This window comes from Palaemon carinicauda, unplaced genomic scaffold, assembly GCF_036898095.1.
Source record: "Palaemon carinicauda isolate YSFRI2023 unplaced genomic scaffold, ASM3689809v2 scaffold115, whole genome shotgun sequence".
In the NCBI taxonomy this organism is placed as follows: domain Eukaryota; kingdom Metazoa; phylum Arthropoda; class Malacostraca; order Decapoda; family Palaemonidae; genus Palaemon; species Palaemon carinicauda.
The window spans coordinates 263,582-290,176 of NW_027168649.1; the positions used below are offsets into that span (position 1 = coordinate 263,582).

Below are 26,595 nucleotides of genomic sequence, written 5' to 3' on the forward strand. Positions count from 1 at the left end.
TATGTAAAGATCAGTAACAATGTTAAAACATATCAATCACATATCAACTATTAAATGTGACTTAGGTCAACTTGCTCAACACTTTCAATTCCATGCATAAAGAGAAAAAAAAATTCCTAAAGAGTAAATGGTTTGAGAGCAACTTACCTTTGTATGAGGTACGCGATCGTGATCATCTCCTCCAATCAGATGCTGTAATCAAGAGAAAAAGATTGAACATTAGATAAAATAGAATATAGAGTTTAATATTCAATAGACAATATTTTACATTCAAGACTTTCCCCACAGAAGGGGTGGCTCCCAGGTAAAAAATCAATGGCCTCTATAATTTTCAAATCAAACCTTAGTTTTGCCAAATGGAATGCGAGGTAGCTTTTGATTATGACCTCAGATGCCCTGAAAGAAGTTAGAATTCAAGTGCTAACTACATTTCAGGAATAACCTTGTGACACCTCTATCTTAAACACCAGTTTGTTTTACCAAACTAATTTAGCTACTAAATTGCAGATGAATGAACCACATGCCACATCAGCAGGAAATGCCCACACTTCATACCACAATATGGAATGAACATTAGCAGTGCACGAAATACCTGTAAACAAAATTCCATACATATATTCCAAGAACTTCATCACTTCTGTGATGTTAGGCATCCTCTATCCAATACCTTTTTCACACTGCCCACACCCAACATTCTGTCCTCCTGACCTTTTCCATTGAATTACTGTACTTCAAAATTGTAACTCCCTTTAACACATAATGCTCAGATTTTTCCATAAGTGAACGTTGTTGCAGTGAAAAGGTGTTTGGAAAAAGGCATGATTGTTGAAAATTTATGGTCAAGGGGGCCGGCCGACTATTGCTGATTTTTAATGACAGGACTTTGACATTCCTCCCACTTAATAAGGTGACTTAGGACATCTCCAAACTGCATAGGATTTTTTACTCTGACCTTCGGTTTTACGACGTCAGGGCGATTCATACTGAAAATTAGTGTTTTTCAAATTCTATATGCTCCCTTGATAATTTTTACTAAAGTCTGGGATTACTACCCTATAGAGAGATCATATAGTCCTCCAATAGTAAGAAGAATTTTTTTCGTAATAGAAATATTTTTGCCAGATATGAATTTTTTCATTACGGTAAAAAATAAACCCTAAAAATTAGGGGAAAAAAATTAAGAAAAAAATTTCAGACAAAAATTGGAAAAAGGGCTTCATTTCATTGCTTTATAATGTATTTCTAAGTTATATACCAAATTTCAATGCTATATCTTGAAAACTAAGTGAGACTATTGAATTTGAAGGGCAATAAGTATAGTTTTGAGATACGGGCGTTCAAAGTTTTTCTTTGCATTTTTACAAAAACAATACTAATAAATCCTGATTATTATAAATTTTATGTTCCTTTTTGGATATTCTTATTCTTCTTTGTCTGCATCTTTTCCCACTTCTATGTGGGGTCAATGTTTCTGGTCAGCTTTCTCCATCCACCTCTGTCCCACACCTCATCACCGGTTAATCCCTTTGATTGAAGGTCATCCTTGATACAGTCCACCCACCTTCGCTTTGGTCTCCCTCTCCTTCTCGTTCCCTGTACCTCCATTTCCATTACTCTCCTCTCAATATACTGTTCATCTCTTCTCATGACATGACCATACCACCTCAGTTTACTTTCTTGGATCTTATCTGATAGTTTTTAACTCCTGTGGTACCCCTAATTACCTCATTCCGTATCTTATCTCTTCTTGTCACCCGACACATCCATCTCGTAAACATTCTCATCTCTGCCACATCCATCTTTTTCTCTTCTGTCTCCTTCATTGCCTACGTCTGCACTCCATACATCATTGCCGGTCTCACAACTGTCCTGTGTAATTTACCTTTCAACTTAACCCCTATTTTCCTGTCGCATAGTACTCCACAAACTTTTTTCCAATTCTTCCATCCTGCTTGTATTCTGTGGTTTATTTCTGCCCCCAGATCACCATCCTCTGTAACTGTTGATCCTAAATACTTGAAATTTTCAACTCTTTTCAAACTCTCTCCTTGCAAACTAACTTCCCCATTCTCCCCATTTTTCAATCTCAAATACTCTGTGCTTTTCCTGTTGATCTTCAATCCCCTATATTCCATTTCTCTTCTACACTCCTCCAGTTTCTCTTCTACTGGTTCCCTCTTTTTCTTTTCTTCTTTGGATATTAATAAACCAAAACAAAGTTATTTATCTTCATTCAATCATAAATGAAGATCACTTTACTCAATATCTTGCTTCTTTAGGCAAGACAGTCGCTCCTTCATCATCTCTCTCCTTCACTAACTCTGCTAATTATCGCCGATATTACCCACTTCTGAACTCTTATTAGAGCCAGTTATCTTCTTCCTTATGTTAGCAAACTGTTGAAATTGTTTTCCTCTTAGGCATGATGAAATTCTTGCCAAAACCCAGAGAAATAGACGTAAAAGTGATAGAATGTCAGAGGTCAAACTCTAACGTGTACAGTGAACCCTCGTTTATCGCGGTAGATAGGTTCCAGTCGCGGCCGCGATAGGTGAAAATCCGCGAAGTAGTGACACCATATTTACCCATTTATTCAACATGTATATTCAGACTTTTAAAACCTTCCCTTGTACGTAGTACTGTTAACAAACTACCCTTTAATGTACAGAACACTTAATGCATGTACTACAGTACCCTAAACTAAAACAGGCACAAATATTAAAGGTGATTTTATATCATGCATTTCCTAAACATGCTAAAAAGCACGATAAAAAATGGCAACCAATGTTTTGTTTACATTTATCTCTGATCATAATGTAGAAACAAACTGGTGGTAGAGCTTTGCTTATTACCCAGACATATTTCCCATACTTTTCCCTTAGAACTACATCACATCTTCCTACTTTAGATATATATATATATATATATATATATATATATATATATATATATATATATATATATATATATATATATATATGTGTGTGTGTGTCTGTGTGTATATATATATATATTTATATGTATACACATATACATACCTACATATATACATAAATACATTCATACATATATATATATATATATATATATATATATATATATATATATATATATATATATATATATATATATATATATATATATATATATATATATATATATATATATACTGTATATATATGGGTTATAGAAAAAATCCGCGAAGTGGTGAATCCGCGATGGTCGAACCGCGAAGTAGCGAGGGTTCACTGTACTCTCTCTGAGATTTGTCCCACCACTGAGCTACTGAAATTCGAAGAGTGTAATTATTGTGCAATACTTTGTCTTGTGACTCATGGAATCTATAGAGATGCCGCTGTTCACAATTGGTTTTATATCAAAATGTAATAATTATCAAAATTTACGATAACAGAAGAAATACTGCATTTTCTTGTAGGGATCAATGTTTTTTATTTATTGAGCTACTTTTACTAATTACCCTGTAACTTTGGAAGCAAGAGGAATTTTGACAAAATATTTCATATACGCATTCTTCATTGCCATATTAAGCTCAGTGAATTTTTTCAGGATTTTGTGTTTTTCATCCTATACCCCCCTATATTGGCACACCGGCCAAGATCCCTTCAACCGAGCTTATGTAGATAAAGCAATATGAACATCGAGTGAGTAAAGAAATCAGAAATTTTACAGCATTATTAAAATTTTGTTACTTCCAGGATGTTGCTCATATTTTTTCTTTATCCCACTTACGTTTCTATGTCATAAAGTGTGACTTTACTATACTGCATTAGCATATGCGTGTAACTTTGGCACTTACATACAATGAAAGTACTGTATTTCTAACTTACGTCAAAATTCAACTTGAACCATAGTGTAAGAAAGCACACAATGTAAAATAATTACAATGAACACACTTTTGAGATTGTTCAGTTTTCAATATACACATCATGTGCTATATTGGAGACAAACCCTGTACAGTCTACAGTTGTCATCTTCTATGTATCTTTAGTATTGTCAATTTATCCAATCATGGACAACCTCCCACACAAATAAGAATGTTAAAACTCAATAGTCTGGTTAAACTATCTGTAACAACTACATGCACATTTTCAATTACATGTATAAAGAGAAAATACTTCATAAAGAGAAACTGGTTTAAGAGCAATTTACCTTTGTATGAGATACGCGATCATGATCATCTCCTCCAAGTACACGCTGTAATCAAGAGAAAAATATCAAATGTTATAACATGAAATAGTTTAATAGACAATAATTACCATTCAAGACTTTTCTCAACAAAAGGGGCAACTCCCCAGCAAATAATCAATGGCCTCTATAATTATTAATCAAACCTTAGTCTTGTCAAATGGAAGGCAAGGTATCATTTAATTATGACATCACGACGCCCTAAAAGAAGTCAGTTTTCATAGGCTAATTGGATTTCAAGATTACCCTGGTGACACCTATATCTTAAACGCCCTGTATACAGTTGACATTTACTATGAATCTTTAGCATTTTCAATTTCCTGCTCCCACACACCTAAGAATGTTAAACTCAAGTCTGGTTAAACTATCTATCTGTAACAGCAACATGCACATTTTCAATTAAATACACAAAGAAAAAATGATTCTTAAAAAGTAAATGATTTAAGAGCAACTTACCTTTGTATGAGCTACACGATCATGATCATCTCCTCCAAGCAAATGCTGTAATCAAGAGAAAGAGATTGAACTTTATATTAAAGAAAATATAGAGTTTAATATTTAATAGACAATATTTAACATTCAAGACTTGCGCCACAGAAGGGGTGGCTCCCAAATAAAAATGAATGACCTCTATAATTTTCTAATGAAACCTTAGCCTCGCCAAATGTAAGGCAAGGTAGCTTTTAATTATGACATAAGACGCCCTAAAAGAAGTCAAAATTCAAGTGCTAACTACATTTCACGATTACCCTGGTGACGCCTCTATCTTAAATACCAGTTTGTTTTACCCAAATCATTTAGCTACTAAATTGCAGATGAATGAACCACATGCCACATCAGCAAGAAATGCCCACACATCATACCACAATATGGAATGAACATTATAAGTGCATCCAATACCCATAAACACAATTCCATACATATATTCAAAGAACTCCATCACTTCTTGGATGTCAGGCATCTTCTATCCAATACCTTTTTCAAACTGCCCACACCCAACATTCTTTCCTCCTGACCTCTTCCATTGAATTACTGTACTTCAAAATTGTAACTCCCTTTAACACATAATCCTCTGATGTTTCCACAAATGGACGTTGTTGCAGTGGAAAAGTCTTTGGAAATAGGCATGATTTTTAAAAATTTATGGTTGACCATGAAGAACTTTAATCAGTACTGTATACTGTACTTAGGAGAGAAAAGATGGCAAGGAAAATTGTTACCTTCATTATTTATTAGTGGAGTGTAGATGATTATCATCATAATCATTATTACAATATTATCATTATTATTTTCATTATCATTATTATTATCATCATTATTTCTATCACTACCATTATTATTATTCTAATTAGCTAAGCTAAAATGACAAATTTGGAGATAATTTGTATTTTTCCTAACCATACAAACCTTAGCTATTTACATGGGGTATTACTTTTGGCGTAGCTGAAATGACGAGCCATTAGATTTTTAACGAGGGTTAACTACCCTCTCGCTAGCTAGCGAGGGGGTAGGGGAGGGCCTCCCCCCTCACACACCGGTGAACTGATTCACTTCACTTAGAGGTAGGACTTCCCTTGGGGGACAGGGCTGGCGGGCAAATATGTGTAAATAGCTAAGGTTTGTATGGTTAGGAAAAATACAAATTATCTCCGAATTTGTCATTTGTTCCGTAACCGAAATACAAACCACGCTATTTACATGGGGTGACTTACCCCTTAGGAAGGGAGGAAAGTCCCAGCCTTACTGGTTTTGGCTTTGCCCGGGGGCTCAGAATCCGAGTGAGCAGCACTCGAGAAAAAGTGTCCCTGCACCTCGCAAGTTCCTTGCTCCACAAGGAACGTGCGGCCTACGTAAGCTTGTGTGTGAAGGAAAGAAGTGTGACTTGTCCTAGGAAGTTGACCTGAAGTCCCTTAGATGGAATCCTAGGCTAGGACGTTCCCAATACCACCTCGTCAGGGTATGGGGGCCGCGACAGTATTATCTTAATACTAGGAACACAAGGAAGTATGGTTTACCTGCAGAGGTTCGAGGTCAGCTATGCAGAGAACCCAGGATGCTGCTTTCCCCAAGAGAGGGGAGGATGAAGAAAGAAGTAAGGGCCAGACATACTTCTTTCATTCATGCAGTCTAAAACCGGGTAACAATGCCCTCAACCTTCTGCTACCTGTCCATTAAGGAGCCTCAGGTTAGACCAGCTGTTGTGTAGCCACCACAGGGCCGATAAAAAACGTATCGAAGCTCCTGTGGGTCACGTCCTGCAGGTAGTGGGCTGTGAAGGTCGTTTGACGCTTCCAGACTCCAGCTTGTAGCACCTGCATCACAGAGTAGTTCCTCTTGAAGGCCAGGGATGTTGCGATGCCTCTGACGTCGTGTGCTCTAAGGCGACGTGACGGAGGAGGGTCTGGATTCAGGGCGTGATGGATGACCCTTCGAATCCAGGCTGAAAAGGTATTCTTGGTGACCCTCCTCTTCGTCCTTCCTGTGTTCCCAAACAGGGCTTGCATGTGAGGACGAACTGCAGCTGTTCTTTAAGATAACACCTCCGACTCCTTACTGGGCATAGTAGGAGATGGTCTAGGTCATCTGTTACAGAACGGAGACTCGAAATCCTGAAGGAGTCGAACCCAGGGTCCGGGCTCCAAGATTTTGAGTCTAGTAACCAACTCAGGGATGAACCTGAACGGTACCTCCTCCTCTCCTCTTGAATGGGCGACGTCGTACGAGAGACCATGAAGTTTGCTGGCACGCTTGGCCGAGGCCAGAGCGAGCAGGGGCACTGTCTTCCAAGTCAGGTGACGATCAGAAGCCTGGCGTAATGGTTTGCAAGGAGGTCTCTTAAGAGCCCTAAGAACCCGAACCATGTTCCATGGAGGAGGTCTCACTTCCGACTGGGGGCAGGTAAGTTCGTAGCTTCGTATGAGCGAAGAAAGATCTAGCGAGGAGGAAATGTCTATTCCTTTCAGCCAGCAGGGCCAGGCTTAAGGCTGAGCAATAGGCTTTCACCGCCGAGAGCGAAAGGCGCATTTCCTCCCGCAGGTAGACAATAATTCCGCTATTGCTGGAATAGTGGCATCAAGGGGAGAGATACCTCTCCCACGACACCAACCACAGAAGACTCTCCACTTCGCCTGGTAGACCCCTGCGGATGACTTTTGTGGTGTCGAGACATCCACTCCGCAACTTGTTGCGGAATGCCTCGTTCTGTGAGGGGATGCTGGATAGTCTCCAGGCGTGAAGCCGAAGCGATGCTACGGCTTTGTGGTAGATGTTGCAGTGTGGTTGCTTGAGTAGCTCGTGTCGTGGGGGAAGCTCTCTCGTGAGTTCCGTCAGGGGACGCAGAAGGTCCGGGAACCACTCTGCATAATGCCGTAGCGGAGCTATCAGTCATCGACAGGTTGACCGATAGTCTGGTCTTGTTGAGCACCCTTCTCACCTGACAGAACGGTGGGAAGGCGTAGACGTCGATGTTGTCCCACCGTTGTAGGAAGGCATCTTGCCAGAGTGCCTTGGGGTCCGGGACTAGGGAGTAGTACGGCGGCAGCTTGAAGTTCAAGGCTGTCACGAACAGGTCCACAAAGGCAGGACTTTGTTGGCTACTAGAGGGTCCAAAGCGGTACTCACTATCTGTGAGGCTCTGCTCAGACTGTCGGAGAGCACATTCCTTTGCCCGGAATGAAGCGTGCCGATTGTGGTATTGAGTGGATTTCAGTTCATCTCAGTATCTCTACTGCAAGATGGGAAGCTGTTATGAAAAGGTACCTCTCTGCTTGTTGATATAAGCCACTACCGTGGTGTTGTCGCTCACAGAGTGACCCGCCAGGGTTTGTTGGAACTGTTGAAGGGCCAGATATACGGCCTTCATTCCTAGCAGATTGGTGTGGATGTACCTTTCTGATTCTGACCATAGGCCTGAGATCCTTTGGTTCAGAACGTGCCCCCCCCCCCTCTTATCGAATGCAGGGGAAGGAGTTGAAGATCCACTCCCTTTCAAAGGTTCCCGTAGGTCAACCACCACTGCGGGTCCATTCGTTCCGCAGGTCCCATAGGGACCAGAGTGTCCGGGGAATCGTTGCCTTGGTTCCACCGGGACTTGAGCCGCCATTGCAGGGATCTCATCCTGAGGCGGCCGTTTGGAACTAGACGGGTCAAGGAGGAAAGGTGACCTAGGAGATTTAACCAAGATTGGGCTGGAAGCTCTCCTCGTCTGAGGAAAGGTTCTGCGACACTCGTCAGCCTTGCTATCCTGTCGTCTTATGGGAAGGCTTTGTGGAGACTGGTGTCTAATATCATGCCTAAATATCCCAGTTGTTGGGATGGCAGCAGAGAAGAATTCTCGAGATTTACCATGATCCCTAGATCTTGGCAAAGTCCCAGAGGCTTGTCTCGGTGTCGAAGAAGGGTCGAGTCCGAGACTGCCGGGGTTAGCCAGTCGTCCAGATAGCGAAGGAGACGGATGCTGATCCTGTGTGGCCACGAAGATATCACGGTGAACATTCTGGTGAACACCTGCAGTGCTGCGGAGAGATCGAAACACAGCACCTTGAACTGGTAGATATTGTTGTCTAGGCTGAATTTCAAGTACTTCCTGGAAGACGGATGTATTGGGATCTGGAAGTACCCGACCTTCAGATCCAGTGTGCACCTGAAGTCTTGTGGTCTCACTACCAGTCTGATCGACTCTGCTGCTCCACGCTGAACGAAGTTTGTTCGACAAACTTGTTCAGAGCTAATGACGGGTCTCCAGCCTTCAGAAGCCTTCTTTACAAGAAAGAGTCGACTGAAGAAGCCGGGGGGAGCCGTCGATGACCTTTTGGAGAGCATCCTTCTAGAGCATGGTCTCGAATTCTGCCCGAAGGGCTAGACCCTTTGCCGATCCCATGGCATAGGAGCTCAGCGACACTGGATTCGTTGTCAGGGGAGGTAGAGATGTTATGAACGGGACGCGATATCCTTGGCTGATCACGGAGATCGTGCAGGAATCGGCCCCGAGTTGCTGCCACCTGAACGCGCAACTTTAGGCATCCCCCCACTGGGGGACATACAGGGGGGGTGCCAATCCTAGCGTTTGCGGCCTCGGCCGCTCCCTCTAGAATTATTGCCTCCCCAGGAGGACTTCCCGTCCTTCTTGTCCCTGACAGGAGGGGGCTGCTGTTTAGACACCTTGTCTTTGCTGCTGGAGCCGGTTCCGATGTCCTAGGCTGACGAGGCTGTTGTTGTTGAGGCGCTGGAGGCTTGTAGGGTCTGGATGTAAGCGCTTTTTGGAGGAGCGAATCGTGATTCGATTTCCTCCACCTCTCAGCTGTCCGTCCCACGTCCTTGGGCTCAAACAAGCTCTTTCTAAGGATGGAAGTGTGTCTGAGCTTGCCGACATCCACGGTTGGGACTTTCGAGAGGAACCTCTCGGTCACTGCATCTCAATGCTTCAACATCGAGTTTGCCCACAAGTTCGAAACTTGGTGAGCCGGAAATCGATGATGCTCGTGCCCGAGAGGGGGAAAGTTTCCATGGCCTTACTAGTGCTCTCCTTGGACAAGTCCTCGGATCGCAACAGGATGCCCACAGATCCAAGCCAGACGACCAGCCATGAAGTGGCTTGCACGGCACACTTTGCGGCCTTCTCCTGGCTTCAGATCTCCGAAGCCGAGAAGGTCACCTGCCGGGCGGAGAGTTTCTCGAGAGAAATTTACCTGGTAAGCCCTTCCACGGAATAGTGGAGGCAGAGCTAAACCAGGCTCCCCCATAATCTCGAAGTACCTCCTCTGCTGACGGCTGACAGACGCAGTGTCAGCGACTCCCGCTGGAGGGAAGGGGATCGGGTGATCCTGAGGAGTAGAGATGATGGGGCCTGCCCGAAAAGAAGGAAAAGAATGTTGCCCAGACCTCTCTGAAGATTCTTCCTGTTCCTGCACATGCGCTGCTCTGCGTTTACGGGGTGGAGATCATGACGACGATGATCTGGAAGTACGCGCTCCAGAAGACTCGCCAGGTTGCCCGTGTTGCGAAACCCGACGGGAATCGCGATCGAAATCGAACTGGCGCTTGCGCGATGGTAAAATCGTTGGTTCGCGTGCGGGCGAACGTGGGTGCGGAGATGAAAGCGCGGGCGCGCAGGTGAGGGTGAGCACGGTTGTAAGGGTGAGCGCTGGCGGCCGGGAGACCGATGGCGCGTGGCGACCGATGGCGCGTGGCGACCGATGGCGCGTGGCGACCGATGGCGCGTAAGGCGAGCGATGGCGCGTTTTGGCGAGCAATGGCTCGTTGGCGGGCGATGGCGCGTTGGCGAGCGATGGCGCGTTGGCGAGCGATGGCGCGTAGCGACCGATCGCGTACAGGAGAGTTAACGCGTGGGCGCGTAGGAGACCTAAATTGCACACATCAGGAAAGGGCGCGCAGATGTGCGCTGGCGAGCAGGCGATCGTGGGCGTTTAGGAGACCGTTGGCACACATGGCACGTAGCAGGAAAGGGCGCGCAGATGTGCGCTGGCGAGCAGGAGGACGTGGGAGGTCAGCGAAGGAATAATCTCCTTGCCTGCATCCAGATCCGGAGATCGTGGGCGCGTGGGTGAACGTTGGCGAGCATTGCGCACATCAGAAAAGGGTGCGCAGATGTGCGCTGGCGAGCAGGCGATCGTGGGCGTTCAGGAGACCGTTGACACACATGGCACGTAACAGGAAAGGGCGCTCAGATGTGCGCTAGCGAGCTGAAGAGTACTGGCGCACAGAAGGTCTCAGAAGCGCAGGTGAGCGCTGGCGATCAGGAGATCTACAGCGAGACTCGGCTACAGGAGATTGCTGGAGTGTTGATTCAGCAGAAGTCTGGTTCACAGCAGGAGAGCGTTCGCGCGAGCGCGCGGGAGAACGAGGTTGCACAGGTAAAAACCTGGCACTTAAGGGACTTACTCACATTGTGAGGTAAGCCCTTAGCCCCGAAGGGACCGGTGCCCGTTGGAAAACGGGGTGCGTTGGTGCCCACTGCGCATCTGCGTCCAGGAATGGAGATGGAAGACAAGAAGGTCTGGCAGGTGTCGGAGATCGCGAACGATCTGCCGAAAGGTCAGCGAAGCAGCTGCAACGGTCTGTTCTCGTCGAGGAGGATCCTCTGTGAGGAACGTCGGAGGTGAAGATGAAGACGACCACGGACAGGAGCACCATCATCAGTCCTCCGAAGAGGAGTCTCTGTTAGTGAACTGCCCCGAGGGGGAGAAGCACTCGCAGGAGAGCCCGTTGGACTCAGCTGCCCCCTCAAAGGATGTTCGGAGGGGGGAACTGAGCCTTCAGCAACATCAGCAACAACAGCAGGGGGGAGTCCTCCGAAGAGGAGTCCCTATGAGTATCCTCTCTCGCGAACGAGAGAGGTGAACACTTCGTAGCAGAGACAAGAAGACCTGATGATGGCACCCCTTAGGGCCATTGTATCAGCAAGCTGACCTATAAAGAGTAATCCTCCGAAAAGGAGCTCCTGCAGCTGCTCAGCACCTTGGGCGTAGTTGCAAGTGCAACCGCTCAGCACCAAGAGCCAAGTCGTATGAATTCCATGGTCTGGCCTTGCAACCGCTCAGCCCCTTGAGCATGGTTACAAAAGCGTCCGCTCAGCACCAAGAGCAGGAAATTGAAAAGGTAAGAGAAGTTCCCCCCCTTGAAGGGGAAAAAACTCAAACCTGGGAAGGGAACCTCCCTCAGAAGGGAAGTTACCCACCCATGGAGGCGATCCTCCTGAGCGTTCTAAGATGAACTAAGGAGCTGACAGTTGTCACGGTAGAACTTCTAGGAGAAGGGAACACGCCCATGACGAAGGCCTAGAGAGGAGGCAGCAACTGCAGACTCCCCAGGCCCAAAAAGGACAGCTCTGCTTCGTTGGCACATTAGGCAAACGAAAAACTAGATCGTTAACTGTGAAAATAAAATAAATAATTAGTTAACATTCATTCCCTCGGGGGAACTCCGAAGAGGAACCCCGAGGGAGGGAAGGGGGGGAAGGCGGAGAACTGTAACAAAAACAGAATTATAACAATTATAATTATGTAATTCATCTAAGAATGTTCACTAATAGAAGAACGAATGAACCCCGAAGGGAAGCGTTCTACACAGAAGCAGAAAAGTTAACAAATACAATTAGATTCCATTAAAAATAATTGAGACAAAATAAACGGAGTAGCAACTCAACCCGCAACGGGAAGGAAGCTACCGTAATACGTAGTAGAAATAAAAAGGGTGAACGACCTCAAGGAGAGAGAGAGAGAGACCATAGTCAAACTAAACTCCCATGTTCCCTATGCTGATAGACCAAGTTCCCCGTAGGGAAGGAGGAGCAGCGGAGAAACAGATTAATAAATAAAGTCCAGCAATGACGATTCCCCACGGCGCCTGAGAATTGGAAGCCGAAGGAACGACCGAAGGACCAAGGGAGAGATCGCGACCCATGAAAAGTCACCGTGGTGGCCTGGAACTACACGGAGATGTTGTCGTACACTACACACACACAGCACAAACACTGAAAGGGAAACTTACTGTATTTCTATACTCAAATATATACATAAACATAAGAATGTTTATATATATATTAAGTATAAGAAAAGTAAGTAATTAAGTAAAAACAAAACATTAATGGCTGCCATGCGAGGGTGGGAACAGACACGTCTGTCCACCGTCCGAGCCAAAAGCGAAGTGAATCAGTTCACCGGTGTGTGAGGGGGGAGGGGTAGCTAGCTACCCCTCCCCTACCCCCTTGCTAGCTAGCGAGAGGGTAGTTAACCCTCGTTAAAAATCTAATGGCTCGTCATTTCAGCTACGGCGAAAGTAATACCCCGTGTAAATAGCGTGGTTTGTATTTCGGTTACGGAACAAACCTTGGTTAGAAAAATAGAATTCGACAAGCTCAAGGGCTCTTAACTATACAATGATCTATGTTACTTGACATATAGCCATAAAAACTTTCAACAACCAGCAACTTGGTATCAATTGGTAACGGGAAGAAGCACTGGGTCCCTCCCCCCACTCACTCACTTTTCTCACTTTGATCACAGTTGGGATTTTCCCCTAGTGGTTAAGTGATGGTGGGTAAAAGCATGTACAGTATAAAGAACTACAGGTTTGTATAGTTAGGAAACGTACAAATTACTTTTGAATTGGTGATTTGCTCCTATGCTGTATACAAACTCTACATTCTTTTTCATAGGAGACACACTACTGTGGGTGGAAGTCCCTTCAACTGGCTAAGGAGTTCCCCAAGGATGCAGTATCTGAGGATGATAATGCAAGATATGCATCTTCAAAGTTAGAAAGGTATGAGAGAGCAAGGGGAGGGAGGTTGCTTTTCTACCCTACCACTGGATAACACCTGCGCAGTATATGACACCCTTGTTAAAAGTTTCCTATCGGTACATCAGCTAGCACTGATTTCCTCCTCTCGCCTATTTTCAGGAATGTACTGTTTGCATATAGTGTAAGAACAAATATGAAATATGTAAAGATCAGTAACAATGTTAAAACATATCAATCACATATCAACTATTAAATGTGACTTAGGTCAACCTGCTCAACACTTTCAATTCCATGCATAAAGAGAAAAAAAAATTCCTAAAGAGTAAATGGTTTGAGAGCAACTTACCTTTGTATGAGGTACGCGATCGTGATCATCTCCTCCAATCAGATGCTGTAATCAAGAGAAAAAGATTGAACATTAGATAAAATAGAATATAGAATTTAATATTCAATAGACAATATTTTACATTCAAGACTTTCCCCACAGAAGGGGTGGCTCCCGGGTAAAAAATCAATGGCCTCTATAATTTTCAAATCAAACCTTAGTTTTGCCAAATGGAATGCGTTGTAGCTTTTGATTATGACCTCAGATGCCCTGAAAGAAGTTAGAATTCAAGTGCTAACCACATTTCAGGAATAACCTTGTGACACCTCTATCTTAAACACCAGTTTGTTTTACCAAACTAATTTAGCTACTAAATTGCAGATGAATGAACCACATGCCACATCAGCAGGAAATGCCCACACTTCATACCGCAATATGGAATGAACATTAGCAGTGCACAAAATACCCATACACAATTCCATACATATATTCCAAGAACTTCATCACTTCTTGGATGCCAGGCATCTTCTATCCAATACCTTTTTCAAACTGCCCACACCCAACATTCTGTCCTCCTGACCTCTTCCATTGAACTATTATACTTCAAAATTGTAACTCCCTTTAACACATAATCCTCTGATGTTTCCACAAATGGATGTTGTTGCAGTGGAAAAGTGTTTGGAAAGAGGCATGATGGTTGAAAATCTATGGTTAACCATGAAGAACTTTAATCAGTACTGTATACTTGGGAAAGAGAAAATGGCAAGGAAAAGTGTTGGCTTCATTATGTATTAGTGGATTAAAGATTACTATATCATTATTATTATTTTTTAGCTCGAGCCATGTCGTCCTGATGGAAGGTCCCTTCGGCATCTTCTTACTGTATAATATTTCTGCGAGTGATATTACAAGAGAATTACCGTCAGGTATCATGGGGTTCTAACCCCCAGAACGACTATCCGAAGATATCGTGTATAATCAGGGACATATCCGTAGATAACCATAGATATCTGCACCCCAAACAGACTTTACCCAGTTTAGTCATCTAGAGGGAAGGAAGTGAGGAGCCGTTACATACCCTCTCTCCCTATGGTGCCTCCGTTCGTCATCTGATGAGTCATTCCTTTGTTCGCAGTGTTTTCTCACCCAAAAATAGATTTTTCCTACGTCAAAATCTGTTTTTTATTATTATTATTATTATTACTACTCCTATTATTACCTATATTATTAATTTTACTAGTTAAGCTAAAACTCTCGTTAGAAAAACAGAATTCTACAAGCCCAAGGGCTCCAACAGGGAAAGTAGTAAAGTGATGTAAGAATATAATGATATATCAAATAAACTATATACAGTAAAGATAATATGTATAAAATCCTACAATTTGGAGCCAATTTGTTCTTTTCCTAACAATACAAACTGGTAGTTCTTTAGAAGAAAATATCTACGTTAGTTGACGTACAGCCATAAAAACCTTTAACAAGGTGACAACAACCAACCGATTGGTATCCATAGGTAGAGGGAAGAAGCACCGTCTTCCCCCACTCTCTCACCTTGATCGCAATTGGGACTTTCCCCTAGCTGTTAAGCGATGGTGGGTAAAAGTATATATATATATAACTCAAGGTTTGTATAGTTAGGAAAAATACAAATTACCTCCGAATTGGTGATTTGTTCCTATGCTGTATACAATTCCTACATTCTTTTTCATAAGAGAGACACTTAAGTGGTGGAAGTCCCTTCAACTGGCTAAAAAGGTCCCCAAGGATGCTGTATCCGTGGATAATAATGCAACAGATATGAATCCTCAAAATGAGATAGGTATGAGAAAGCAGGGGGGGGGACAGTTGCTTCTCCAGCCTACCACTTGATAATAACCAGCCGGTTGGTAATACCTCGTTTAAAGTTTCCTGGCTGTACGTCAACTAACACTGATCTCTCAAATTCTAAGGAATGCACAGTTTGTATAGTGTAGGAAGAAATATAAAATATTTAAATATCAGTAACAATGTTCAAATATATCAATCACATACCTATTAAATGAGACTTATGTCTACCTGCTCAACAGAAAAGGATTTACTAAAAGTTTGAACTTCTAAAGTTCCACCAATTGAACTGCGAGATTAGGAAAATCATTCTACAATCTGGTCAAAGCTTCTATAAAACTTCTAAAATACTGTGCAGTATTGAGCCTTCTGATGGAGAAGAAAAGACTGTTAGAAAAAACTTCATACCTGGTACGACATGTAGGACGGTTCCATAAGGGAAGATCTGAATGCAATAGATGGTCAGAATCATGATAGTATTTTGGTGTGTTCCTAATTATGTCAAAATTCAACTTGCACCAAGGTGTTCGAATGGCTCTCTATAGTAAACCTAGGACCTACTATATTATCTTCTCTAAAAATTGATCATACTAATTTGACCCATGGGTATATTCCATTTGACCCCATCCTAAAATGCAAACAGTGTAAAAAAATTTCAATCAACACAATTTTGCGATTGTCCAGTTTTCAACAAACACACCATGTACTGTATCGGACACAAACCCTAAATACAGTTGACATCTTTTATGAATCTTAACCATTTCCAATCCATCCAATAATGGACTAGCTCCCATACACCTAAGAATCTTATCTCAATAACAACAACAAGCACATTTCCATTTACATGCATAAAGAGACGAAAAGATCCTTAAAAAGTAAATGGTTTAAGATCAACTTACCTTTGTATGAGGTACGCGATCATGATCATCTCCTCCAAGCAGAGGCTGTAATCAAGACAAAAAGATCAAATATGTTATTACATAAATTAGTTTAATATACAACAGATATAATTAACATCTAAGACTTTTCCCCACAAAAGGGGTGACTCCCAAGCAAATAATCAATGGCCTCTAAATTTTTAATCAAACCTTAGTCTTGTCAAATGGAAGGCAAGGTTGCATTTAATTATGACATCAGACGCCCTAAAAGAAGTCAGTTTCCCTGTGCTAATTGGATTTCAAGATTACCCTGGTGACTCCTATATCTTAAATGCCCTGTATACAGTTGACATTTACTATGAATCTTTAACATTTTAAATTTCCCACTCCCACACACCTAAGAATGTTAAACTCAATAGTCTGGTTAAACTATCTATCTGTAACAACAACAAGAACATTTTCAATTATGTGCATAAAGAGACAAAACTTCCTAAACAGTAAATGGTTTAAGGACATCTTACCTTTGTATGAGCTACCCGATCGTGATCATCTCCTCCAAGCAGATGCTGTAATTAAGATAAAGAGGTTGAGTATTACATAAAATGACAAATTCGAAGATAATTTGTATTTTTCCTAACCATACAAACCTTAGCTATTTACAATAGGGTTACCTTTTAGCGTAGCTGAAATGGCGAGCCATTAGAATTTAACGAGGGTGTATTACCCCCGCGCTAGTTAGCGGGGGGGTAGGGGAGTGGTAGCTAGCTACCCCTCCTCCCCCTCACACACAGGTGAATACTCACTTTCACTTAGAGGTAGGACTTGTCTTGGGGGACAGGGCTGGCGGGCAAATATGTGTAAATAGCTAAGGTTTGTATGGTTAGGAAAAATACAAATTATCTTCGAATTTGTCATTTGTTCCGTAACCAGAATACAAACCACGCTATTTACAATAGGGTGACTTCCCCCTTAGGAAGGGTGGAAAGTCCCCAGCCATACTGGCTTTGGCTTTACCCGGGGACTCGGAATCCGAGTGAGTCGCACTCGAGAAAAGGAGTCCCTGCACCTCACAAGTTCCTTGCTCCGCAAGGAACCGTGTGGCCTACGTAAGCTTGTGTGTGAAGGAAGAAGTGTGACCCGTCCTAGGCAGTTGACCTGGAGTTCCAGAAGGAACTCTGGGTTAGGACATTCCCAATACCACCTCGTCAGGGTATGGGGGACGCGACAGTATTGACTCGATACTCGGAACACAAGGAAGCATGGTTTACCTGCAGAGGTTTGAGGTCAGCTATGCAGAGACCAGGATGCTGCTTCCCCGTAGAGGGGATGATGAAGAAAGAAGTAAGGGCCAGACATACTTCTTTCGTTCATGCAGACTAAAACCTGATAACAATGCCCTCAACCTTCTGCTACCTGTCCAAAAAGGAGCCTGAGGTTAGACCAGCTGTTGTGTAGCCACCACAGAGCGATAGAAAACGTATCGAGACTCCTGTGGGTCACGCCCTGCAGGAAGCGGGCTGCGAAGGTCATTAGACGCTTCCAGACTCCAGCGTGTAGCACCTGCGTCACAGAGTAGTATTACTCGAAGGCGAAGGACGTTACGATGTATCCAACATCGTGCTGTAGGGCGACGTGACGGGGGAGGGTCTGGAGACAGGTCGAGATGAATGTCCTTGAGTCCGGGCTGAAGAGGTATACTGGTGACTCTCCCCCATGTCCTCCTTGTGCTCCCAAATCGGCTGCAACTGAGGACAAACTGCAGCTGTTCCCAGCGCTAACCTCTCGATTCCTTTACTGGCAAGAAAGAGAAGGTCTTGGGACATCAGACACAGAATGGACTCGAAATCTTGAATGAATCGGACCGAAGGGCCGGGACCCTCATATTCCGAGTCTAGCCAACAACTCAGGAGCGAGCCTGAATGTTGCCTTCCCCTCTTCCTTAGAAAGGGGGGAGTAGTAAGAGACCAAGAAGATTGCTTACACACTGGCCGTGGCCAGAGTGAGCAGAAGACCCAAGGCGGAATACAATCCGAGGCCTGTCGTAAAAGGGTCTTGAGAAGATCTCTTAAAGGACTAAAAGTCCGAGCCATGCTCAAAGTTGGAGGTCTTCCTCCGACTAGGGCAGGGACGATCGTAGCTTCGCATGAGCGAGGATAGATCCAGCAGGCAGGAAAAAGTTATTCCTTTAAGCCTGAAGGTCAGGGAAAGGCTGAGCGACAGGCTTCATTGCCGAGAGCGGAAAGGAGTTTCCTCCCGCCGAAAGGCAATAAGACCGTTATTGCTGGAGAAGAGGCCTCAAGGGAAGAGGTATATCTCCCACGGCACCAACCACCTTAGACTCTTCACTTTGCCTGGGAGACCCCTGTGGATGACTATCGCAGATGACGCGACCTCCGTACTGCGACTGTACCGGGTTGTCTCTTCTTGAGGAGGAAGCGTAGTGTCTCCAGGCATGAAGCCGAAGCGACGCCCCGGTTCGGGAGAGATGTCGCAGTGTGGTTGCTTGAGTAGTCTGCGCCGTGGGAGAAGCTCTCCCGGGAGTTCCGTCAGGGGAAGCAGAGGGTCCAGAAACCGTTCTGCGCATAGTCCCAGTGGAGCTCTCCCATTGAAAGGTTGACAGAAAACCTGGTCTTGTTGAGACCCATTGTCCACAGACAAAAAGGAGGGAAGACGCAGGCGTCGAAGTTGTCCCACCATCACCGGAATGCATCTTGCCAGAGTCTCGGGGTCTGAGACTGGGGGGAAGAATAGCGGAAGCTTGAGGTTCCAAGCTGTCGCGATCAGGTCCCCCAGACCAGCACTTGCTGGTTACCCAAGGTCAAAGACCCCCAGGTACACTCTCTCTACGAGGCTCTGCTCGGATAGTCTGAGAGAAACATTCCCCTGCCTGGAATGAGAGGGCCGATGGTGGTATTGAGAGAATCTCAATCATCCCGGTATCTCTACTGCAAGATGTGAAGGTGTGAAAATGTGTCCCCTGCTGGTTAGAATGAAGTCGACGCGCAACGGGGCGACTCGGCAGGAGCTGTAGGATCTGAAGAGGGGCCAGACTAAGGCCCCTAAGCCTGCCTGAATGATGGAGAGGTATCCTTCAGGTCTTGACCATAGGCCTAGACCGGAACATGCCCCCCCCCCCCTTTCCTTTGACAAGTCCGAGAACCGCATCAAGAATGTGGGGAAAGGACGAGAATATCCACTACCATCAAGAGGTTCCATAGGTCAACACCCATTGCAGGTCTAATAGTTCCGCTGGTCACATAGGGCCAGGGAGTCCGGTTAAACATTGCCTGAAGCCACCGGAACTTGGATCGCCCCACATGGAACTTATCCTGAGGCGACCGTTCGGACTATAGACGGGTCAAAGAGGAAAGGAGAACTAGGAAACGTTCCAAGGTAGGGCTGAAAGCTCTGCTTGACTGAGAACAGGTACTGCGACTCTCCTCAGTCTTGCCACAGTCAACCGAAAGGAAGGCTCGGAGGATGTGGTAACAGAATCTGGCGTCCCCAGGTGGTCACCCATCCAAGTACCGACGTTGCTTAACCTCGCTGGACGGACGAGAAGCGGGGTTTCCAACGTGGTAAGGCCGTTGACTCAATATCATGGCCAGATACTCCAGATGTTGAGGCAGAGGAAGAGAAGGCTCCAAGCAAAATACCATGAGCCCACACTCATGGTAAGCATCCGGAAGCTTGTCCCGGCGCTGAAGAAGGTCGAAACCTGAGCCTACCGGAGTTGACCAGCCCTCCAAACAGCAGAGGAGGCGGAAGCCTGCACCTGAGCGGCCAAGAGGAAGGCAGGGAGAGTTCTCTGGGGAAACAAACCTGCTATGCCACGGCGGGATAGCCACACTGCATCATAAGCAGGAATACTTGCAGTCTAGGCTGAATCCGACGAGCACCCTGGAAGATGGATGGAATGGAAACTGAAAGTACCCGTCCTTCCGATCCAGGGTTTAAGGAGTCCTGTCGCCTCGTTACCAGTCTGATCGATTCTGCTGGTCTACGCTGGCCGGAACAAACTTGATCAGGGCTGAGAGGTCGACTATGGACATCCCCTCTCAGATCCTTCCTTACAAGAAAGGATCGACTGAGGGGGCCGAGGGTGAAGCCGTCGATGATCCTAAGGAAGACCTTCGCCTAAGGTATGGATCATTCTGCCCAACCGGGCAACTCTGCTGACGCTATGGCATAGAGGTTCAGAGACACTGAATTCGCTGACAGAGACGGCAGGCGCGATATCCTTGGCTAATCACAGAGATTGTGCGGGAATGGGCATCGGGAAGCTGTCATTCGGATGAGTAACATTAAGCATCCTCCCACCGAAAAACCTGCAATCCTAGAGTTCGTGAACTCCTTTTAGGATTATGCCCCCCCCGGGGGAGTCTCCCGTGCCATCTGTTCCTGACAGGAGGAAACTGCAATTGGACACCTTGTCCCAGTTGTCGTAGCCGATAACTTAGGCCGACGTGGTTGAAAGAAAAGGGCGCTGGAGCCCTGCAGAGTCTGGAAGAAAGCGCCTTGGAGGAGTGAAACCGGAAGTCGATTTACTCCGCACAGCAGCTGTCTAAGTCTCTGTCCTTGTGCACAAACAAACTCTTCTCAAGGATGGAAGGGTGTCTGAGGTCGTCGACCTCCACAGATGAGACACCCGAAGGAAGCCCTCAGTCAGCGCGTCCAGATGGTACAACATCGAGCTTGTCTGCAAGTTAGATACTTAACGACGAAAGGCCAAGGTGCCTGAGCTCGAGAGGAGGAAAGTACCCTTGATCTTCCTGTAGCTTCCTTGAACCAAACCTCAGGCCGTAACCGAGGAGGGAAAGAACCTGGTAAGCTCCCAGAGGAAGAGGTAAGCAGTCACCCCTTGTCCGATGGAGAAATCTCGAACGGAAAGCCCCCCGCCAAAAATCCTTCCAGGGAATGACGGGGAAGGGCTAACCCAGGTTCAGGAATAGAGGAGTGTTGCTCAGATCTCCCTTAAGTTTCTCCTATTCTTGCAAGTGCCATGCTCTGTGTTTACAGGGTGAGGCCGTGTTCTGGAAATATGCTCCAGAAGAACTCGCCAGGCTGGTCATGCTGCGAAAACCCCATTGGGAATCGTGGTCGCAATTGCCCTGGAGCTCGCGCGACAGAAATTCCTGTTGGTCGGCGAGCGATAACCCATAGACGAGCAATGGATAATGCAAGAAATAAGCCAACATTTGTGCGAAGAAACACTGTAGGTTCGCGCGATGGAAAAACCGTTGGTTCGCGCGTGGGCGAACATTGGAGAGCATGAGCGTAGACGTGCAGGCACGTGGGCGTGTGGGCGCGCAGGCGAGTGGTCGCGCGGTTGCGAGGGCGAGCGGTCGCACGGGCGAGCGGTCGTGAGGGCGAGCGGTCGTGAGGGTGGGCAGGTGGATGAGAGCGAGTCCGAGGCGGCGAACGCAAGCGTTAGCGCGATGGCTAGGAAACGCGCTGCCTCGTGGGCAAGGAGGACCGCTGGCTATATGGATCAACAAGCGATCGGTGGTGAGCTGGTAAGCGCTAACGCGCAGGTTGGCGATGGCGCGTTGTGTTATGCCGACGCGATGGTCGAGCAGTATGTGCAGGTGAGCGATCATGCGTTGGCGAGCAGTATGCGAAGGTGAGCGATCGCGAGCAGTGATCAGCATGCGCCGGGTCGCGCGATGGCGATCAGCATGCCAGGGTCGCGCGATGGCGATCAGCATGCGCAGGTCGGCAGTCGCGCGATGGCGAACAGCATCTACAGGTGGGCGATCGCGCGATGGCGAACAGCATACGCAGTTGAGGGTCGCGCGATGGCGATCAGCATGCGCAGGGTCGAGCGATGGCGATCAGCATCCGCAGGTGTGCGGTCGCGCGATGGCGATCAGCATCCGCAGTTGAGGGTCGCGCGATGGCGATCAGCATCCGCAGTTGAGGGTCGCGCGATGGCGATCAGCATCCGCAGTTGAGGGTCGCGCGATGGCGATCAGCATCCGCAGTTGAGGGTCGCGCGATGGCGATCAGCATCCGCAGTTGAGGGTCGCGCGATGGCGATCAGCATCCGCAGTTGAGGGTCGCGCGATGGCGATCAGCATCCGCAGTTGAGGGTCGCGCGATGGCGATCAGCATCCGCAGTTGAGGGTCGCGCGATGGCGATCAGCATCCGCAGTTGAGGGTCGCGCGATGGCGATCAGCATCCGCAGTTGAGGGTCGCGCGATGGCGATCAGCAGGTGAGCTAGTAGCTGGCGAACCATGTTCCTTCAGAAGTGTTGGAGAACGTTGGCGTGCCGGCTGTAACACACGTGGGCGATCCGGAGATCTCTGGCGAGCTGATGATCGCTGGCGAGCTGATGATCGCTGAAGAGCTGATGATCGCCGACGAGCAGAAGGCTACGCGTGGAAGCCTGCGCAAAGAAGAAGAGTCCTTGACCCCGACCTGAACCGAAGTTCTAGATCGCGAGGGCGAACGTGGGCGCACAGGGCGCGTAACAGGAATCAACAGGAACCGCAGGGATGATCATCTTGAAAGCGCTGACGAACAGGAGAGCGCTGATGAGCAGAAGAGCGCCTGTGTGCTCACACTGAGCAGGAGCAGGAGAGAACACAGCAGAAGGGCGTGCAGGGAAACCCTGACACGCAAGGGAAGAACCCCCGTGGGGGCAACCCTTTGCCCCGAAGGGATTGTTGTCCGCCGGGAGACTGATGTCCGTCGGAAGACCGCTGTCCGTCGGGAAGACCGTTGCCAGTCGGAAGACGATATCAGACTGCTGTCCATCTGCACCAAGGCGTTGTAGGCTGCAAACGGATATCCAAAAAGGCGCCTCAAGCACCCTTATAGGGAGATGAGAGGCCCTTACGACGAGGCGGACGGTGGGCCTTACGGCGAGGGAGGCCAACAGCAACAGAAGAAACCTCCGAAGAGGAGTCTCTATGAGTGTACTCTCTCGCGAACGAAAGAGAAACACTTCGTGGAAGAGACTGGTCAGCCAGTGACCTAAAAGGAGCAATCCTCCGAAGAGGAGCTCCTGCAGTTGCCCAGCCCCTTGAGCGAAACTGCAGGTGCGACCGCTCAGCACCAAGAGCATAGTCGCACAAAAAAAAGGCAAGAGAAGAACCCCCCAAAAGGGGAAAAACTCAAGCCTGGACAGGAAAAACTTCCCTCGGAAGGAAAGTTACCCGCCCAAGGAGGCAAGCCTCCTGAGAGTTCTAAAATGAACTGGAGAGCTGTCCGTCGTCACGGGAGTACTACCAGTAGAAGGAGACACGCCCCTGACGAAAAAACAAGGGGGGAGGCAGCAACAGCCGAATCCCCAGGACTCAACCAGACAGCTCACACCGTTGCTATATTACAGAAACGAACTAGATCGGTAACTGTAAAAAAATAAAACAAATAATATTAGTACACATTCATTCCCCCGGGAAGGCTCCGAAGAGGAATCCCGAGGGAAAGGAACAAGAATTACACAACAGGCACGTGCCCTCACAACCACTTACACTCAAGGAAGGAGAGCTGTAACCAAAACAGAATTATAACAATTATAATTATGTAACTATGTAATTATGTAATTTAAAAATGAATGAACACTAAAGAAAGAACGAAAACCCCGAAAGGAATCGTTCTACAAGCTGAAAAACAAAAAACAACTACAATTAGATTCATAACTAATTGAGACAAACGTACGGCGTAGCAACCCCCCCACACGGAAAGGAAGCTAGGCTACAAGGGCGTAGTAACACGTAGTAAAAGGGTGAACGACCTCAAGAGAGAGAGAGAGAAAGACATAAGTCAAACTCGATCGCCACCCATAAAATTACGCCGTGGTGGCCTAACTGCCGAGGCCTCCACGTAGATATCGTACACTACACACACAAATCTGAAAAGGAAACTTACTTATTTCTATACTCAAATGTATATACAAACATGAAAACATGTTTACATATATATTGAGTAAATGAAAAGTAAGCGATTAAGTAAAGACAAAACAAACAAACAATGGCTGCCAAGAGAGGACCAAGACAGAGACGTCTATCACAGTCCGAGCCAAAAGTGAAAGTGGGTATTCACCTGTGTGTGAGGGGGAGGAGGGGTAGCTAGCTACCACTCCCCTACCCACCCGCTAACTAGCGCGGGGGTAATACACCCTCGTTAAATTCTAATGGCTCGCCATTTCAACTACGCTAAAAGGTAACCCTATTGTAAATAGCGTGGTTTGTATTCTGGTTACGGAACAAGTAAGAGTTTAATATCTAAAAGACAATATTTAACATTCAAGACTTTCCCCACAGAAGGAGTGGCTCCCTGTCAATAATCAATGACCTCTATAATTTTTAAATCAAACCTTAAGTCTCACCAAATGGAAGCGAGGTAGCTTTTGATTATGACATAAGACGCCCTAAAAGATGTCGAAATTCAAGTCCTAACAGCATTTTGGGATTAACCTAGAGACATCTCTATCTTACATCAAAGTTTGTTTTACCCAATTCAATTAGCTACTAAATTCAAGATAGATGAACCACATACCATATGGGTAGGAGATGCCCACAATAAGGAATGAACATTTGCAGTGCATCAAATATCAATAAACACTATTCCATATTATTATTATTATTATTACTTGCTAAGCTACAACCCTAGTTTAAAAAGCAGGATGCTATAAGCCCAGGGACCCCAACAAGGAAAATAGCCCAGTGAGGAAAGGAAACAAGGAAAAATAAAATATTTCAAGAACAGTAACAAAATTAAAATAAATATTTCCTATATAAGCTATAAAAACTTTAACAAACAAGAAGAAAAATTAAATAGAATAGTGTGTCCAAGTGTACCCTCAAGCAAGAGATCTTTAACCCAAGACGGTGGAAGACCATGGTACAGAGGCTATGGCACTACCCAAGACTAGAGAACAATAGTTTGATTTTGGAGTGTCCTCCTAGAAGAGCTGCTTACCATAGCTAAAGTGTCTCTGCTGCCCCTACCAAGAGGAAAGTAGCCACTGAACCAGTACATTGCAGTAGTTAACCCCTTGGGTGAAGAAGAATTGTTTGGTAATCTCAGTGTTGTCAGGTGTATGAGGACAGAGGAGAATCTGTAAAGGATAGGCCAGACTATTCGGTGTATGTGTAGGCAAAGGAAAAGTGAACCGTAACCAGAGAGAACTTCATCACTTCTTGAATATTCGGCATCTTCTATTCAAGTTACACAAATTACCTAAGAATTGGTGATTTGTTTCTATACTGTATACAAACACTACAGTCTTTTTCATAGGAGCACACTACAGTGGGTGGAAGTCTCTTCAACTGGCTAAAAAATTAAGTTCAAAGTCAACAACTGAAGACCAGACAAGAGACCAATACTCAAAAACAATGTAGAACGAAAGAACTACAGGTAAAACCTTTCTTCAGTAAAGATTAATCACTGGAAATCTTTAAAGACTTTCTCAATAGAAAAATTTTTTATACAACTGAGGAAGACAAACTGAGAGCATTTCTCAAAAGTAAATTTGCAATTAAGAATCACACCTAAAATTTTAAAGAAGTTGTATATAGTTAAAGAGACATTTTCAATGCAAAGATTTGGATGTTGAGGAGTCACTGTCTTCGACCGACTTACAAGCATACTTACAGTTGTTAGGGTTCGTTCAACTTCATGCCCCATACAGTAATGCTTCTGTATATAAGAGTTTCTGTATACGAAAAACTCACGATATGAAGATATTTTTTCACCTATTACGAAAATCCTCTCGATACAAAACGAAATTTGACTGTCCGCCAAAAAATAATTTTTAAATTTACACGCAGCTAAACTATAAACTTGCCACCATCGTCCTGCTCTCCCATTGGTTATCTCCCTACCCTGGTGCTAGTTACCATTGAAGATCCTGCTCTCCTATTGGTCACATCTTTCCCATCATACATACACGACTGTATTGGTGTTCCTCGATCATTTAGTTTAAGCAGCGCTATTGTTCACATTGAATTTGTATTAAGTGATTTATCTTTCGTACTTACAGTATAATTTTCGAGTTGTGTTATTGAACTCGTAATTCTTTAGACATGGGTCCCAAAAATGTTGGTGATGTTCAAGGAAATATGAACAGGATGCTTTCAATGGAGACGAA

General features: G+C 45.4%; 1 protein-coding gene across 1 annotated transcript in view; it reads right to left on the reverse strand.

Moving 5' to 3' along the window:
• LOC137635347 (cathepsin L-like) overlaps nucleotides 1-26,595 on the reverse strand; it is a gene marked incomplete at its 5' end in the record, with an annotated part of 147,509 nt that overhangs the window by 107,196 nt on the left and 13,718 nt on the right. The window contains 6 exons of the mRNA XM_068367813.1: nucleotides 148-192; nucleotides 4,171-4,215; nucleotides 4,663-4,707; nucleotides 13,814-13,858; nucleotides 16,516-16,560; nucleotides 17,016-17,060. Of these exons, the coding sequence (XP_068223914.1) occupies nucleotides 148-192; nucleotides 4,171-4,215; nucleotides 4,663-4,707; nucleotides 13,814-13,858; nucleotides 16,516-16,560; nucleotides 17,016-17,060 (270 nt within the window). The remainder of the gene's footprint in view (nucleotides 1-147; nucleotides 193-4,170; nucleotides 4,216-4,662; nucleotides 4,708-13,813; nucleotides 13,859-16,515; nucleotides 16,561-17,015; nucleotides 17,061-26,595) is intronic.